A 16,792-nucleotide genomic window follows, 5' to 3' on the forward strand; every position below is an offset into this window, starting at 1 on the left:
GGGGGGGGGGGGGGTGGGGGGTGGGGGACGGGCCCTGAACTGTGCTGGGAAGGGGCCATCTGTCTCCATCTTTTGGGGATCTGGGGCTGTTTCAAAGAGAGAAACAAACCCGCTGGCTGGAACAGAAATATCAGGATAGCCTCCGCCAAGAGGCCCGATTGAAATCTGGGAAGCGGAGGCCTCTTGACTGTCTCCTGAAAGGCTTCCTCGCCGCCTTCTGAAAGGGCACACTCAGGCACACACTCTGCGGATCCCGTTGCTCTTTCAGCTCCACTGGGTGCTAACTCGCCTCCGTGTTCCAGGGGATTCTCCCAGGTGGCTGCAGCCCTTGCCGTCTCTCAGGGCAGGCCAACATGTACACGTGTGGCCAGGGCGTGAAGCCCGGAGAAGTCACCCAGGAGGGTCAACTGATGTCGCGCTCAGGCCCACCCTCTTCCCTGCTGGGGAAAATGCAAACTAAGGTGGGAGTCAGAGGTCTTGTGTGGTTCAGGAGTGTAAATGTGGCTTTGGGAGAACCCAGGTTGACAGCCAAGAGATTCTGGGAGAATTAGGAAGGACATTAGGATGTGTTTTATGAAATCTGCTCCCTATCCCCAAACTCTGGCCAGAGTGAAAGGGGACCTCGGGTGGGTAACAGAGCAGAGATCGTGAGCTCAGGCAGGAAAGTCGGCCCAGCTGTCAGTCAACTAGAGTGAAGGGTGCTGCCCAAGTCCAAAGAGGTAACTGAGACCCACACTTCCTTCTCCAAAGAGCTCTGAAGTGGCACCTTCAGCCAGGACCATGTGCACCTCGCACTGCAGCCAGGATGTCAACTCTGCTCTTGTGACTCCAAAGCCTACGTGCCTCCCCACCACAGCCCAAGGCTTCCAAGGTGTGTGGCCATGAACAGGGCCCATATCTCCCTGACATCCCAGCACCATCGCCACATGGAGGTCCTGGGCCTGTCCCTGGCTCCCCGGGCCCAGAATCCCTTCCAGAGTAAAGTATGAGGTGAGAGAGACGAGGGGTGAGGGACAGGGGGTGAGGTCACAGCTAACACGTCAAAGAAAATAGGTATTTGGCTTTTGCAACAACTTAATCTTAAAAATCAATCAGAGCATTTTCAAGGTGACAGCAGGATTATTACAACAGTTCAATGTATTGAGCACTTCTTATGTGCCAAGCCTTATACCTGGCACTTTCTCTGAGTCACTGTCATTAGGTCTTCAGATACATTGTTGTAATTGGAAAAAAGCCTAGTAAATTGGAGAATAGAAGGGGTTGAGTAGGTCATTTTAGTTTAAGGAAATACGTGAGGTTATTGAGTTCTATAGCTAGTGTAAATCCTATGATGGTTACAGTAAGTGCTGAGAGTTTTAGATATAGTGGTATGGTTATTTGTGGAGTTATTATGGGAGGAATGGAGTGTGAGATGAGGAAACCTGCGAAGATGCTACCTAGGGCTAGGCGTTTACCTAGGGCTAGGCGTTTAATGAGGCTCCAAGAGACTCTGGACAAAACAGAGCCTCATCTCAAGAATGGGAGACATGGCTGGGTGTGGTGGCTTACATCTATAATCCCAGCACTTTGGGAGGCTGAGACCAGAGGACTGCTTGAGCCCAGGAGTTTGAGACCAGCCTGGGCAACATAATCAGACCTTGTCTCTACAAAAATAAAATAAAATAAATTATCTGGGTGTAGTGGTGCATGCCAGCTACTAGGGAGGCTGAGGTGGGAGAACCACTCTGAGCCCAGGAGGCAAGGCTGTGATGAGCTATGATCATGCCACTGCACTCCAGCCTGGATGACATAGTGAGACCTCGACTCAAAAAATTAAATAAATAAAATTTTTTAGAAAGAGTGGTAGACAATAAAGCCCCTCTCCACCTCCTGGGGTTGTTCTGGGTATGGCTCCTATGGGCACCCCATCACTGTGAGTCCTTTCCCATCCCACCCTCGTTTATTTAAAGGGGCACAGGGGTAAGACAGGCCTGGGCTTCCCACAAGGGAGCCGCCAGATGTTCAGAAGATGCCGAATGAAGGGAATAAAAACTGCTCTGTTAAAAGGCCCCTGCCCGACTGGCCCAGAGAGACAGAAATTTCATAGCTACTTTCAATTTACGAGTTGTTGGGTCCTGGAAGGCAGGCGGATCATAAATCTCAAACCAGAAGCCAGCCGGGATCCTAATGAATAAGGGCCATACAGCGAGTGCCCCATTCACCCACCCCCACCCTGGGTCCTCCTGGAGCAGTGTCCGGGAAACAACCTGGCAGACCGGTCCCGTGGATGGCGCTAAGGCCAGGCCAGGGAGGCCAGCCCCAGAGGCCCAGGGTTTCCACCTGGCAGGTCGGGTGGAGACACAGCTCTAAGAACCTTGGGTAGGGCCAGCTCCGCTCAGGCTGGCAAGAGGGAACGGGAGGAAGCCGCACTGTTACCTGCAGCAGGCATTGCATGGACAGAACCTGAGTCCCGGTTCTCAGGAGGAAGCTGGCCGGGTGCTCATGTTGCTACAGATCAAGGGTCGGTGTCTGCCAGGCAAGTTTTCTCCATATCCCCCTCCCTCCTCTCATATGACGTGCTTCTAGGCACTGGGGACACAGCAGAACACAGGTATCTGTGGGGCCTCCGGGGGACTGGACAGCTCAGGATTAGGTTTTGCAAGCCCCAGCTTCCTCCCCCCCCCGCCGCACAGAGTGACTTGAAGGCAAGTCCCAGTACCTAGGACAGGGCCCAGCAAGCAGTCTGTGCTTTAGCTAACTGACAGGTAAAAATGCAAAGGCCTCAGGAGCAGAGTTTTTCCAGCCAGGTCGTGCAAACCCAGCAGACTTCAGTGTCAATCTTTGTTCTGCCTGTGATGTTACTGCCCATGAGGTCTCTTGGACAAGTTACTTAATCTCTCAGAGCGCCAGTTTCCTCTTTTGCAAAATGGGGATAATAATGCCTACCACCATAGGGCCTTTGGGGGAACTGCAGGCACTGGTGTATAGTACTTGGCACAGAGCCTAATACCCAGCAGGTGACCAACAAATGTCGCTGTGACTATGCCCACAAGGAGGTCCTGTGGACTGAGCTTCAGAGCTCTTTCCTGGGGTGGGGAGGTCCTCTGAATCTGTGATAAGCAGGAAATGCCTGCCCTTTCACTGTGACCACACATGGGGAAGGGGGCAAGGGAGCAGCCAGCATGGCACCCCAGCATGCCTGACCGCGCCACAGGATCCCAGCTCTGCCTCTCCCTCCTGCTATGGTCCAAGCTGCTTGGGCAGGAGCTGGGTGTTCCTGCTGACCAAGTGAGCCTGGGCCATCCCAAAAAACGAAGTGACATGTCACATTACAGTCATTGCTGCAGAGATCTCAAAGTACTTCGAAATGGAGGTTGCCATTGGACCAGCTGTTAGATCTCATTCTTTAATGCAAGGATAAAAAAGCATATATACAAGTCTATCACATTTTAACATATTTCCATCATCATATTCAATATAACTGGTTCCTTCACACTCCTTTTTTATTTCATGCATTTAAAAACTCTATTCTGAGAAGGGGTCATGGGTTTCACCAGCTTGGCAAGGAAACCCAAAGCACGAGGTCAGGACTCCAGAACACCTGATTTCCAAGGCCCCTTTGTGATTTGTCTCTGTTCCCCAAGGGCCCTATATTAGCATAACTATGAAACTGAATTTGCTGATCACATTGTCTCCCCCTCCCCCACTGCAATCAGGAAACACATCCAGGCCGCGGCAGCCTTTCCAAACTCCCTGGCTTCCCACAGAATGCGCTCGAATGACACTGGAAAAGTTTCAAAAATCCAGGCCTCCCCCTTCTTTAATTCCTTTCTTCCCCCAACAGATGTTGCAGGCCTGGTGAGGAAGCCCATCGTGTGCGACTCTCACGCCACTGACGGTACTTCACTGTCCAGCCAATTCCCCAGCACCACGCCTACTTCCCGCCTGAGGAAGCCCCTTCAGGGGTCTTGGGGAATGGTCCAAATCACTCCCTTTCCACCTCAGACCCAGAGGGTAAGCTTTCTGGAGGCTCTGGGCTGAGGAGGAGGGACGAAAGCCACAGCCTGCCCAGTGCTCACAGCCATTTCTCTAGACTTTGGTAATTGCAGGTCACAATCTTCAAGCCTCCTTTTTAATGACTGGCTGCAACCTCCTCTTCTTCAGACCTTGGCCTCGCTTCCCAACCACCCAGAACCACTGGTTTGAATTTTCTTCTCTTTATAATTTAGGGAAGCCTGGACCAAGAGCCCCTGGCAAAGGGTTCCCCTTCTCCGGCCTTTGGCTTCCTGATCTGAACAAGGACGATGATTGTTAACGGCTCTTCCCGTCTTAACGTCCTGGGAGTGAAGGCACGGAACCTCACTGGGCCAATGCACCAAAAACAGCTGTGCAGCGTCAGGCCCGGGGAGTGGCCGTGGTGACTGTGATTCATGGCTGTCTTTCTCATCTAAAGCCCGCCTCCCTAAGAGTCAGCATCCACATCAATGGTGGGGGGGTAGGGGGGTACCCAACCGACCTCTGGAGCTGTTCTGAGAATTACATGAGGTAGTGTGTTCAAGGTGCTTGGCAAAGGGCTTGGCACAGAGCAAGGGCTCAGTAAAGGGAGGTACCACATTCAGAGGCCGTCGCCAACCTACCTGCTCACCCACAGGCCCCGGCCGTCCAGAATCCCCTGGTTCTCCCTGCAAAGAAACAAGAAGCTGGGTTGGGATGGGAGATGGAAGACTCGGCCTCCTGGGGGACTCCCTGAGGTACTGGCCTTCATCACCATGACCGTCATTGGATGAGCCAGGAAACTCATCACCAGGGGCTGGCCTGGGAGACCCCAAACAAACGGCCAGGACAAAGGGGCACTCGAACAGAACCTCTGGGCCCAGACATAACTCACATCACCCATTCCCTGGGAGGGGCCATTGGCAAATTACTCGGCACCCTTATGTGTATATCTCCCTTGTAGCCTTCAACAACCCATGGCATTTTGTGGAGGTAGAAACAGAGGCCCAGAGAAGTGAAGGGACCTGCCCAGGGTCACTCAGCGAGCTAGAGGTAGGGCTAGAATTGGAACCTCGGTGTGCCCAACTGAAATGCCCATCACAACCCCATCAGGGCCCCACCACAGGAGGAGCAGGGACCTGGTGACTCAGAGCCCCTGGATCCTAGACCTCAACCCACCAGAGCTCAAGGGTGACCATGGTGAATCCTGTCTCTGCTCTGGGCTCAGCCTCCCCAGTTACACTTAAGGTTCCTCAGACTCATTGGCCTCCAAGGCTCTTTCCCACTTTCACCTTTGGTGGCCTCTCATGGCCTTGCCTGCCAGTTTTGTCCCCTGCTGGGGTGGCTCCTGCTCCTTAGGCGGTCCTGGTCTCCCCACAGCAGACCCTTGGGATAAATCCACCCAGAAGGTGTCACCACTCCCACCACAGAAACCCAACTGGTATCTGAGGGAGAGAGGCCGAAACCTCAGAGGGAAGGACGTGGGCTCAGACTAGCCAGGAGTTTGGCTCAAAAACAGACGTGGCTCATTGTGGTCCTGGCTGCAGCATCACCCTCCCCTTCAGCTCCTCCCTGGACTCACACTCACAGATACCAGAGGGACCAGGACAGGCAGGCGGGTCATTTCCCCGGAAGTGGGGGGCGACATGGGTCATTTCCCCGGAAGGGAGGGAGACACAGATGACCTGGGCTCCCCCAGCTCTGCCCTAATCTGTGGCTTTGCCCATCTAGGAACCTGACCCAGAAGGGCTGGGAGCATCCCCTCCAGGGGAGTCCTTGGAAAGTCATTAAGTGAGGTTGTCCATGTGTTGAGTATTGTTACTCTACCCTGGGACCGTTCTTGATGATAATAATTTTATTATTATTAGCAAATATAATACCTATTTATCATATACAGTGGGGAAAACAGAAGCCCAGAGAAGAAAATGAAACCCTCATATTATCCCACCACCCAGAAATAACCCATCAGCTTTCCAGCCTCTGCTCTGAGCACAGAGGCGCAGGGTGAAGCCAGCCCTGCAAACAGGTCATGCTTGAACATTCCTTCTTGTCACCTGCTTCCTACTACCCCTGCCACCCCACGCATGGGCGTCTTCTGCTTTTGTCAAATATCTTGGGTGGCTGCACTATATCCCACTATTTGGACATTCCCCCACTGTTGGGCAGTTATGCCCATTTATTTTTTTCTCTGCTACCAACACTTTGTAATCTATGGAGGCCAATTTTTTCTTTGTTCTCACAACTGGCTATGGGATTTGGGGCTTGTCCTGTGACCCCCAGATGTGGAACCCCCTTCTCTCCTCTTGCCCCTAGGTATCTCCAAGTCTCCTCACCTTCACACCATCTGGGCCGGGCCTCCCAGGAAATCCCTTCCTGCCAGGCTGACCCTGCAACAGAGAGAGGGGTGAGTGAGAAGCTGGGCAGGGGCAGCACTGCTGGGGCCCTGAGGACTGTCACAGGGTCCCCATGGCTGTGGAGAGGCACAGTGCCTCAGGAGAGTAGAGATGTAGAAACTTGATGCCACCAGGCAGTCAGCTGTCCTGGAATACAGGGAGGGTCTCTAGCTGCATGACTTCAGAAAAGCCTCCCCACTCCCTGGGCTGGTCATCTCCCTGGGGATGACATCTGCCTTCAGCAAGTGGGGGAAAGGGACTCTTGTGCTTTTTTTTTTGAGTCAGGGTCTCACTCTGTCATCCAGGCTGGAGTGCAGTGGCATGCTTACGGCTATTGCAGCCTGCTGGGCTCAGGTGATCCTCCCGCCTCAGCCTCCCAAGTAACTGGGATTATAGGCATGAGCCACCATGCCAGGCCTTCATGTGTTTTTCCATCATGTGCTGTGGAAGATCAAGGGCACGGGGGATGGAGAGTATATGCCAGTGGTCCTCAGCGTGTGACCAGAAGGTCTGGAGGTCACTGAGACCTTTTTAGGAGATGAAAACCTTTCTCTTCATGACATTGAGATGTCATGTGCCCTTGCCTCCACTCTCATGAACGTGAGTGGGCTTTTCCAGAGCTGCATAACATGTGGTATCGTCAAGGGACTGAAATGCAGAAGTGGAACTGAGAATCCAGCTGACTTCTATTAAGCCAGACATTAAAGGGATTTGCAAAAATGGTAAAACAATGCCGCTCTTTCCACTCAATTATTTTGCTTTGGAAAATAGAGTGGTTTTCTTGCAAAAAATATTATTTTTATTAACAGGAAGTGGGTTTATTATTAGTCTTCAATGAATTAATAAATACAAGTCAAGTTTCTTGGTTTTAATTATGAGTATCGGTGGATGTAATGCACACAAACAAAAACGCTTTGGGTCCTTGCCTCAACCTCCTGAGTAGTTGGGACTACAGGCGCGTGCCACCACTCCCAGCTATTTTAAAAAAATTTTCTTTTTTTTGTAGAGATGATGTCTCACTAGTCTCAACCCTCCTGCCTTGGCCTCCTAAAGTGCTGGGATTACAAGCGTGAGCCACCACACCTGGCTTCTCAATCGATTTTAAGAGTGTGAAGAAGAGGTCTTGATACCAACAAATTCACAGACCGCTGGTTCATGCAATTGCTGGAATGAAGGATGGTGGGACAAGTGACTTCCAGAAGGCTGCTTGGAGCAGTGGAGAAAACTTGGGCTGAGTCTCTAGGCAGGGCATCCTGCTTCCTAGCTGTGAGATGTGAGATGCAGAGCTAGAGCCCTCACTCTCATTTGCCTCCCTTCTAAGGAAACTAAGAAAACGGAGCCTCTCCCACGGGAGCACTGAATGAGAAGACAGACACAGAGCACCCAGCACACACAGAGGGGCCGGGACCATCCATCTCCTGGCTTTGTCTTTCTCCCTTGGCGTCCTCTCTCTGGTGGTCCAAGGCCCTCCCTGATGACTTCTCTCCGGAGTACTGGCCAGAGGTTGCCCTTTCTGGGCACGGCTGGCTCAGCTCCAAAACCTCCAGCCTCCCCCAGGCCAGCAACACTCACCTCCAAGCCAGGTGTCCCCGGTGGCCCCATGGGTCCCTCATCTCCCTAGAGTTAGGAGAGAGGAAAAAGGGAGAAAGTTAACCCGGTGGGACTCTGGGAGAACTTATCCTATAGGCAAGGAAAGGGGTGGAAGGAGGAGAGCCCACCTGGCCCCAGATGGGGCAGGGGCTCTAACAGTCATGGCCTCGAGGCCAGGGCACAAGGTGACTTCTGGTGAATGGGGACTCCTGGGTCATGGTGGTCCTGAGCAGGGAGCAGGAGAGTTAAGCCCCAACGTGTGCCGTGAGGAACAGGGACTCACAACTCTACACTACAGGCTCCACTCTGCAACCCTACAACTCTGCAACTCTATGCTACTCTGAGTTCTGCCATGTACCCACGGGCAGACCTCAGCCCCCTGTGCCTCAGTTTACCCAGGGTGGAGATAATCCTAAAGCATGCCGACTGGCTTCAGTTGATGCCAGTGATGATGTCTTATTCCTTTTTCCAGCCACCCCCAAGCTTCACTCGGTATGGTACAGTATCTAGTGGATGTTTGGTGAATGAATGAGTGACTGAGTAAATGAAGAGAGCAGGCATAGGAGGGGAAATGTGAATGTGCACAAGCACGTGGCTGGTGCTGTCTCTCCCTCCCTTCCCTTCCCACCCTGGCCCATGGGACCCTCCAGTCCCCCTGCCCCGCAGGCTCAGGCAGACTGGTCCCTTCTGGCATGCTAGTCCTGACCAAGGAGCTCCCTTCAGAGCCAACCCCCTCCGGCTCTTCTCCTCCAGCTTCCAGGAAAGTGGCCCCACGTGGCGGCTCCCTGAGCCAGCATTGGGACCCCGCCAGACCCATAGCCAGCCCAAGAAGGGATCCATGTCAGCTGGATGCCCGCCTGTGGTCGCGGTGAGTCTGAGCCTCCCACACTCGCAGCCTAGAGCTGTGTGTCACAGAGGCCTGGGGTCTGAGTGAAGGTGGGCGGGGCAGGGGGAGGCTAAGGAGGAGGTAATTGAGGCCTGCCTGTGCAGTGCCCACCTGGAGCTCCAGCAGATCCATAGAGACCCTCCCAGAGCCCTTTGGCAAGTGCACGTCACCCAGCAGCTAGACACTCTGCCACTTCTAGCTCTGCAAGGTGTGTGATGCTCTGGGGGTATCCCCAGGCAGCTTCCAGGAGTACAGGACCTGTGTCATGGGCTTTGGGCTCAAACCGAACTGGCTGTGTTTCGTGGCCCTGCCTGCTACTAACCATGGGGTCCAACCGAGTCTCTACCTCTCTGACAATTTTTACCCTCCCATTAATGCCTTGATAAGCTGTGCTATGAGTACTGTGAGCATGCATAGCGGCAGCAGCTTTGGGGAACAACTACAGGCGATGGGGATGGGGCAGAGGGAGGGAGGGAAGGAAGCATTTTGCCAGGCCAGGGCAGATCCCTGGAAGGGTCACGGGGCAGACTAGAGGGTGAGCTGGTGGGTGAGTCTGAGGCAACCCTACTCAGTGGTGTCCTGGCTGCAGGGTCTCAGGACAGAGCAAACTGGGGGCTGTGGTCAGGCCAGGAGAGGCAGTAGGGTACAGACAGAAGGGTTGGGGCCAGATAGTCTCACCTCGGGCCCCAGCTGCCCACGGGGTCCCGGCAGGCCTCGAGCTCCAGGCTTACCCTGGGGAGAAGGGAATAAAAAGGGGGTCTCAGCCTCAATACCTCCATCTCCATCACAGGCTGGCCAGGTGCCCTCTGCCCCAAACCATGGAGCCAGCCCTCGAGGCTGGGGGTTTCCGCAGAGTTGACTGCAGCCACCCTGGATGAGACTCACCTTCATGCCTTCTGGGCCATTATCCCCAGGGGGGCCAATGTCTCCTGGGAATCCCTGTGGATAAGCAGAGAGCAGGGTCACCCATTGGGGCTGAAAAGGGTATGCCATGAGCCTGGGCCTTGGAGGGCAACTGACCTGGGTTTCCTCCCATCCTGCCAGGATGAGACCCAGGACAGGTGAGCTAACCACCTTGACCCCTCAGCTCTCTGTTCTAAAACAAAAAATTGTGGTTCCAGCCCTGACCTCTCAGAGCTACCGAGAAAGTAAATGAAACCATGCAGGAAAGGATGAAAGTCGTCACACGCAAGGTCACACACAGGTCATTATTTCCCAAGTCCTGCGTGGCCATCAGGTCACAGTGATGGGTGTCCTGGAACATTGCTCCCTGGAGCCAGCCACCCTCTGCCCCGAGAAGGTTCCTCCTTAGAGCACAGGAAGCCTGCAGGCGGGATTGTTCATAGGCTTGCTGTGACTCTGAAAGGGTCGGACAGCTCCGACTTCATGAACCTCATTTCCCGCCGTCAGAAGCCAAAATCCTTGCCACAAATGCCTCACTTGGGCAGACGTGTTGGGTTTGGCCCCATACCACACATGGGCCCACTGCTCCTGAGGAGGCCAGTTCCCACAGGATGACTGCAGTAGAAGGTTGTTCCTGACCTGGGCAGACTCACCTCCCTTCCCCCCAATGTCCTTGTGCTACCCACAACGCACAGGGGCTCCCTCTCCCCATAGTGGTCTCTGCACAATTTGGAGACCGTTTACTCCATTCCCAAGATGTTCCCTTCTCTGTTCCTCCAAAGGCTTCTTTGAAGGGTCTAGAGTCCTCAGCCTGGCTGCCTCCCATCGGCCAGTTTCCATGCTCGTGATCACTGGGATGCCCAGGCTTCTCTGGGCATGAGTTGACCAGCACGAGCCAGTATGGGAACATCCCTTTGTTTTAGGTGTAAGACTTCTGTTCATTCAGTCTGGAACACATTAGCTTTTGGGGCAACCTCTCTATTCCTTCAGTTTCCCACCAAATCCCTTTGTAATGAGTCCCTGTAACCAAAATGTATCCTCTCACCTGGTCTTCATAAGTGGGATTTTTTTTTTTTTTTGCTTCCTCTTTTAACCTTTTAGTAACTCTTGTTAAATTCTGGCTCAAACATTGCCTCACTGGCAAAGGCAAGAATGGTCCTGAATTTGGAGCTCACACATGAAGCCAAAGCCTCCCATACCTGTTTCTTCAAAATGAGAGGCTCAAAAATAAATCTCATCTTGCCACCCACTAGCAATATGACTCAGACAGGTTTCTCAACCTTTCTGAGCCTCAGCTTTCTCATCTGTAAAAGAGTCACCATAATACCCACCTCACAGGGCTGTTCTGAGAATTAAATGAAAAAATGCAAGCAGAGCACTTCCTTTGGAGCCTGGCATCTAGTAAGTGCTCGATAAAAATCTGCATCGAAAATGATTCTGGGTTCTGTGTCCTGGGAAAACAAGTCAGCCTGTGGTGGGCCATCTTCAATGAAAACTTGGTGGTCAGGAAGCTGATCGAATCCTGGTCCACTGATGACTGAGACCAATAACTGGCCCCCGTGCCAAGGGTGGAAGCTCCCACCACAGTCTCTGGGAGAAGCAGCCAAGAGCCAGGGAGGTACTGATGTGCTATCCACTGAAGGTGGTGCACTGATCAACTCCACCTTCAGTTGAGCAGAGCCATCTCCTGGTTATAGAGCTGGCTAATCAAACCAGCATGCAAAGATGGGAGAGGCAGACCCCTGATTTGTCCAGGGACCCAGGAGAGAGCCAAAACAGACCTTACTTGCTACTATGCAGCAGGGTGACCCTGCAGAAGCCACTTTCCTGCTCTGTGACTCAGTTTCTTTATCCGTAAAATGGCGGTATAGTATCTCCCTTGCACGGTAGAAGTGGTGGCGATACAGCAAGTTCTCACTCCGAAGACACCACACAGCCTTCTTGGCACCAGGCAGGGCCTAAAAAATGTGAGGGAGCCTGCTTTCCACCCTTGCTGGCTGGACTCTCGGAGAAGCCTTTTTCCACAGTGATCAGAGAGGGAATTGGAGGCGCAGAGGAGAGGCCAAGTTCACTTGTCTAAAGATAGGACTGCGTCATGGCCAAAGTCAACATGGTGGATACTCAGAAAGTGTAGCTTTTAGGAAACATTCCCTCATCTGTGCAGACGATACCAGGCGTGATGTCTGGAAGAGCCTGGAGGACCCACAAAGCCAAACTTTTATCTTGAATGCAGAGATCTCATGGGGGAGCAAGACCCAGAAGCCAAGGAGTCCTGGGTGGGTTGTAGGGAAAGCCCAGCCCGGGCTGGCCTGGGTGCTGGGGATCCCGAGACCGACAACATCCTCGGCTTTTGTGTGGCCCAGCTCCCCAAACACGGGTCCCATGTTAAAGAGAGAGGGTCGAGGAGAACTCAGCCAACCTACTTCACGCCATGGCATGTGAATGCCGAGCTGTGAATCAAGGTGGAGCCCACCTGTGCCAACTATCACACGCATCAGAGCTCCCAGGATTCCTCCTGACTCAGCTAGAGCCATGATGTTCATGGATGAGTCCATCTTTCCCTATTTCTCATTCTGCATCCAAAAACCAGAAGTGCATTTACTTCTTGCTTCCATTACTTGGAGCTCTGAGTCCTGGGCCCTTCCAGAGTGGCCGTGGGTGGTCAGAAAAGTTCAAGGGCTCGGAGAGAGACTGAATGGAGAATGTGGGTGCTCCTGAGAGTGGACCCTCAAAGCTGGGGTGGACTCTGAGGCAACCTTCGTCCCTGCTGCCTTTGAGAGCCCCTGGGCAAGACAGCAAGAGCAGAGGCAGAAGAGGACCTAGGGAACTTCTATTCTGTCTCACCTCTCACTTGCTGTGTGACCTCAGGCAACTCTCTCTCCATCTCTGAACCTCATTCTCCCAAGGACAACACCCAGTCCCTGCTGCAGCCAGACACAGAGAAATGGGGCATCACATACCTCGGGTCCGGGGGGCCCAGGAAACCCAAGAGATCCTTTGTCTCCAACTTTGCCCTGTGGAAGAAGAGAGGTTGTGGGGTCACAGGGCTGAGGGGCTCCCTTCCACCAGCTCCCTGCATTATCCCTCTGGCTGTGTGGGGTTGGAAAGTTTAGCATATGCATAAAATCTGCCCAGACAACAAGAAGGCACTGTTGTTCAAACTCCACTTCCAATGTCTCCTAGCCAGGGGATCCTGGGCAAATCATGTCACCTTTCGGAATCCTGGTTTCCCCATCTGTAAAATGGGAGCAATACTAATTCCCTCACTGATGGGGTAGTTGGTAGCCCTCTAAGAAACACCGAACACAAAGGGTCTGACACACAGGAAAATGATAAATGCCAGCCACTGCTGTAACTATAACATTATGACCGTTCACAAGGCATCAGGGGCCCTGATTCCTATCAGAGCTCTGTCAGTGAAAGAGGCCTCTCTACGATGCTGGGTGAGTGACTGCCCCTCTGGGCCTCAGTGTCCTTGTCTGTAAAATGGGCAGATATGATATGGCTGCCCTGCTTGGCTGGGCCTGCAGGGCAGCTGCAGGAGGCAATGCTAGGTGCAAAGGTGTCCCCGGCCACATTCTGCGACCATCTAAGAGCGTGATGCCCAAGATACAGGAATAGAAGGTACTCACCGGAGGCCCTGGCTTCCCCCGTGTGCCCGGGAACCCCGGCAAGCCCTGGCTCCCCTAGAAGAGACCCAGAACAGGCTGGGGTTAGTGAGGAAAAGAATGGCCAGGTGAGTGGCTGCCTGGTCCTCCCACTGGCCAGGCCTGGAGAGTGCTTTCCTTGGAGAAGGGCAAGTTCTCCTCGGGACAGGCTCCTGCTTGGCCCAAGCCTGCCCGACACCCCTGCAGCCTGATCCTCCATGCTTGCCAGGAAGCATCAGGGGCCCTGGGGCTACAAGCAGGCTCTGTGGCGCCTCTGAGGCCTGGGGAACTCCAGAGAAGGGGCCCTGTAGGAGAGTAGCTGGACCCGCCATGGCTCCCAACCCAGAGACACTGAGGCTGGGTCAGGATAGGCCAATGAGAAGGAAGGCAGGGCAGAGGGAGGGCTGGCCAACATCTGGGCCTCGTTGATGGCTGGGAGAGGTCCAGATATGGCCACATGGTACAGGACACAGGCAGAGAGGAGCCGGTCTCAGCAGGCACACAGCTGGGCTCTGGAAGGCAGGGTCGCCTCTGTTGGTTCCTTGGTCAGTCTGTCAGTTAGTAGGGCCAGTTCCTCCCTCCCCCCAACTTGTCCTCAATGTTCACTGTTAAGTGCGGGACCTTGAGCCCACGTTCCCAAAAACAGGAGAGAAAGCTGCACCCCAGGTGAGGTACAGACATGCTGCTCAGGGCACTCAGAGAGGGAAACGGCCACTTTCTGAGCAGGTAGGAAAATGTCCTCTGAGCAGGGTGGTGTGGAGAGGCTGGCAGAGGCAGCAGCATGTGCAAAGGGCAGAGGCGATGGGAGGCTGGCTCAGTGGGGCTGGAGCACAGAGCTGTAAGGGGGTGGGCAGGAGACAACCAAGGAGACCCATTCACTGGGGTCCTGAGGGCCTGGGTAGGGGGTCAGAACATCACTCGAAGCAAGAGGGAGCCACAGATGATGTATGAACAGAGTTGTGCCCACAGAGAAACAATCTAGTGGCAGCGGGAAGGCAGAGTCTGGGGGCCTTTGTAAAGTCCGGGGAAGAGGTGATGAGTGGTTGGATCAAGGGTGGAGAAGACAGAATTATTTGAAAGGCAGCCATCTCCCAGGTGGGTCCTGGCCCACGGCAGGCCCTGGGAAGAAAGCCAGGACCGCAAGGATGGAGGGCAGGGGCAGGGGTAGGGGGAGAATTCAATGCAATTACCTTGTCTCCTTGGAATCCAGGATCTCCTGACACACCTGGAACCCCTTGTTCACCCTAAGTGCACACCAGCAAAGAAGTTACAATGGAGACCACGTGGGCTCCAGGGACCGCCCCCACAGCCAGGCCCCCTGGCGAGGTACAGCTTTGCTAGAGGACAGGATGGGCCACCCGAGGGGAAAGCAGGCCCTGCCGGGGCACGAACTGGTTTATGTGCAGACCTCCCTGGGATTGCTTGGATGACTGAAAACTCCAGTAACAGACGTCAAACTGTCCAGGGTCACCCAGCTTTCCCTGGGGACATCTGCAGAGCAAATGCACTGTTTTTTGATCCTTCAACCTCTTCAGCATCAACTGATGCTGTCACACAAAGGTGGGGACAACTTGCCCAAGGACCCCGCACCGCTGTGGTTTCTGACTGCGTGTGTCTGCCTGTTGGTATTTTTCACTACCAGCCTGTGAGCTGTCACTTCCTCCTTCTGAGGGTGTTTTTGGGCCAGCAATCAGCTTCAGCCTCCTACTAATCAGTTGTTTTTAACCAGCTATAGCATGGGAAACCAGATTGCCTGGCACATTAAGACTGTGTGCAAACAGCGAGTCAACTGGTCTCGACTTAGATCTGGGCATTCTCTCCCAATGTATTGCGTAGGCTTGGTGACACCAATTCTGGCCGTTGGAGGCATCTTCTCCCTTCCTGTTTTTAGCCATGTCCTGGTGAAGGACAGGTGCAGACAGGATTGGAAGATGTTTCCCTCAAGGCCAGACCACTTCACACAGCCCTCACCCTTTCCGACCCTCCATGATGGACGTAACAGGGTCCATTGACCCCAGAATTCAGAAAATATTCACATCCCTGGAAGCAAGAGGATGAGTGGGAGAAAACTCATGGAAGAACAGAGATCCTTAGGAAACCCATGCTGTACAGTTAAGGCCATGACCCAGAAAAAGAACTTCCTTAGTGGAACAGAAGCTAGAATTTAAAAAATAAAAAAATTTTTTTTAACTTACTTTGGTTTTTCCAATTTGGAAAATCCTGTACAATATCCTGGAGTTTGGGGAACCAAGGAATTTTTTTTTTTTTTTAATATCCGAAAGAAGAGGGGATAAAAAGAAAAAAAGATAGGAAAAAAGGCACATTTAGAAGGCACCTAGGAAATCAGGACAGTGGATCTGGAGAGAGCTGAGCTCAGGGCAGGCACGTTGGTTCCAGAATTGGACTCCACGCTGAGAGAGGGAGCCAAGCTGTAAGTGGGACTGAGGCCAGGCTGGGTCATGGAAAATCCGGGATTCGAGGCAGGAGCGACCTCAGAACATGAAGAGATGGCTCTGTCATCCCAGGGGAGGGCCAAGGGCCACGTATGTGTGTGGCTGATCAGAACACAACACTAAGACCCTCCCAAAAAGGGACAGAAAAGAGATTTCCTTTTCTCTTTCTTCTTCTTTTTTTTTTTTAAACTCCAAAGACATACTTGATTTTCCTACAAACTATGGGCATGAAAATAACTTCCTCCTTTTTTTTTCCCAGAGTTTTCACATCTCCAAATGTCCCAGGCAACTCCCATGAGCAAGCCAGCCGAGTTCTATGTAACACATTTATTTCCATGTTCCTGAAGCAACACTGAGCCAAGCCAGCTCCACAGAGGGGCCTATAAAAAGCTCACTGCTGACACTCTCATTTTCCCAACTTCCTTTCTCTCGTCCATGACTTAACATTTCCAGAGCACCGCTGTCCCAAGCCTCGGCATAAACAGGTAGGTGTGGAGAAGCCCCGCCTCCAACTGGAAGCCCCTTTCAGAGAGGGTGGGCCCAGGCAGAGGGGCTGAGCAGGCAGCAGGGCAGGCGGGCAGAGGTGGCTGCAGCTGGAGGTGTGGTTATGACAGGAGGAGCCGGAAGGGGTAGCAACAGGTAGAGAAAGGACTGGGGTTGGCATTCACCCTACTGGCTATTGGGGGTGGGCTTGTAAAAAACAATCTGGGGCCAGGCATGGCGGCTCATGCCTGTAATCCCAGCACTTTGGGAGGCCCAGGCGAGAGGATTGCTTGAGGTCAGGAGTTCAAAACCAGCCTGGGCAACACAGCAAGACTTCATCTCTACAAAAAATAATAATTAAAAAACTGGGAGCCGGGCTCGGTGGCTCAGTCTGTAATCCCGCGCCTTTGGGAGGCTGAGGTGAGTGGATTGCCTGAGTACGCGGGTTCGAGACCCACCTGGGCA

At 53.3% G+C, this 16,792-nt stretch overlaps 1 protein-coding gene across 1 annotated transcript in view; it reads right to left on the reverse strand.

The window, feature by feature from the left end:
• The window catches only part of COL27A1 (collagen type XXVII alpha 1 chain), a gene marked incomplete at its 5' end in the record, with an annotated part of 150,191 nt that overhangs the window by 61,153 nt on the left and 72,246 nt on the right, over window positions 1-16,792 (reverse strand). Inside the window, 8 exons of the mRNA XM_008057214.2 lie at window positions 4,617-4,661; window positions 6,306-6,359; window positions 7,938-7,982; window positions 9,520-9,573; window positions 9,727-9,780; window positions 12,705-12,758; window positions 13,377-13,430; window positions 14,582-14,635. Coding sequence (XP_008055405.2) covers window positions 4,617-4,661; window positions 6,306-6,359; window positions 7,938-7,982; window positions 9,520-9,573; window positions 9,727-9,780; window positions 12,705-12,758; window positions 13,377-13,430; window positions 14,582-14,635 — 414 coding nt within the window. The remainder of the gene's footprint in view (window positions 1-4,616; window positions 4,662-6,305; window positions 6,360-7,937; window positions 7,983-9,519; window positions 9,574-9,726; window positions 9,781-12,704; window positions 12,759-13,376; window positions 13,431-14,581; window positions 14,636-16,792) is intronic.

The sequence above is a fragment of the Carlito syrichta genome, unplaced genomic scaffold (assembly GCF_000164805.1).
Source record: "Carlito syrichta isolate Samal-C Ts95f unplaced genomic scaffold, Tarsius_syrichta-2.0.1 Scaffold302868, whole genome shotgun sequence".
Taxonomy (NCBI): domain Eukaryota; kingdom Metazoa; phylum Chordata; class Mammalia; order Primates; family Tarsiidae; genus Carlito; species Carlito syrichta.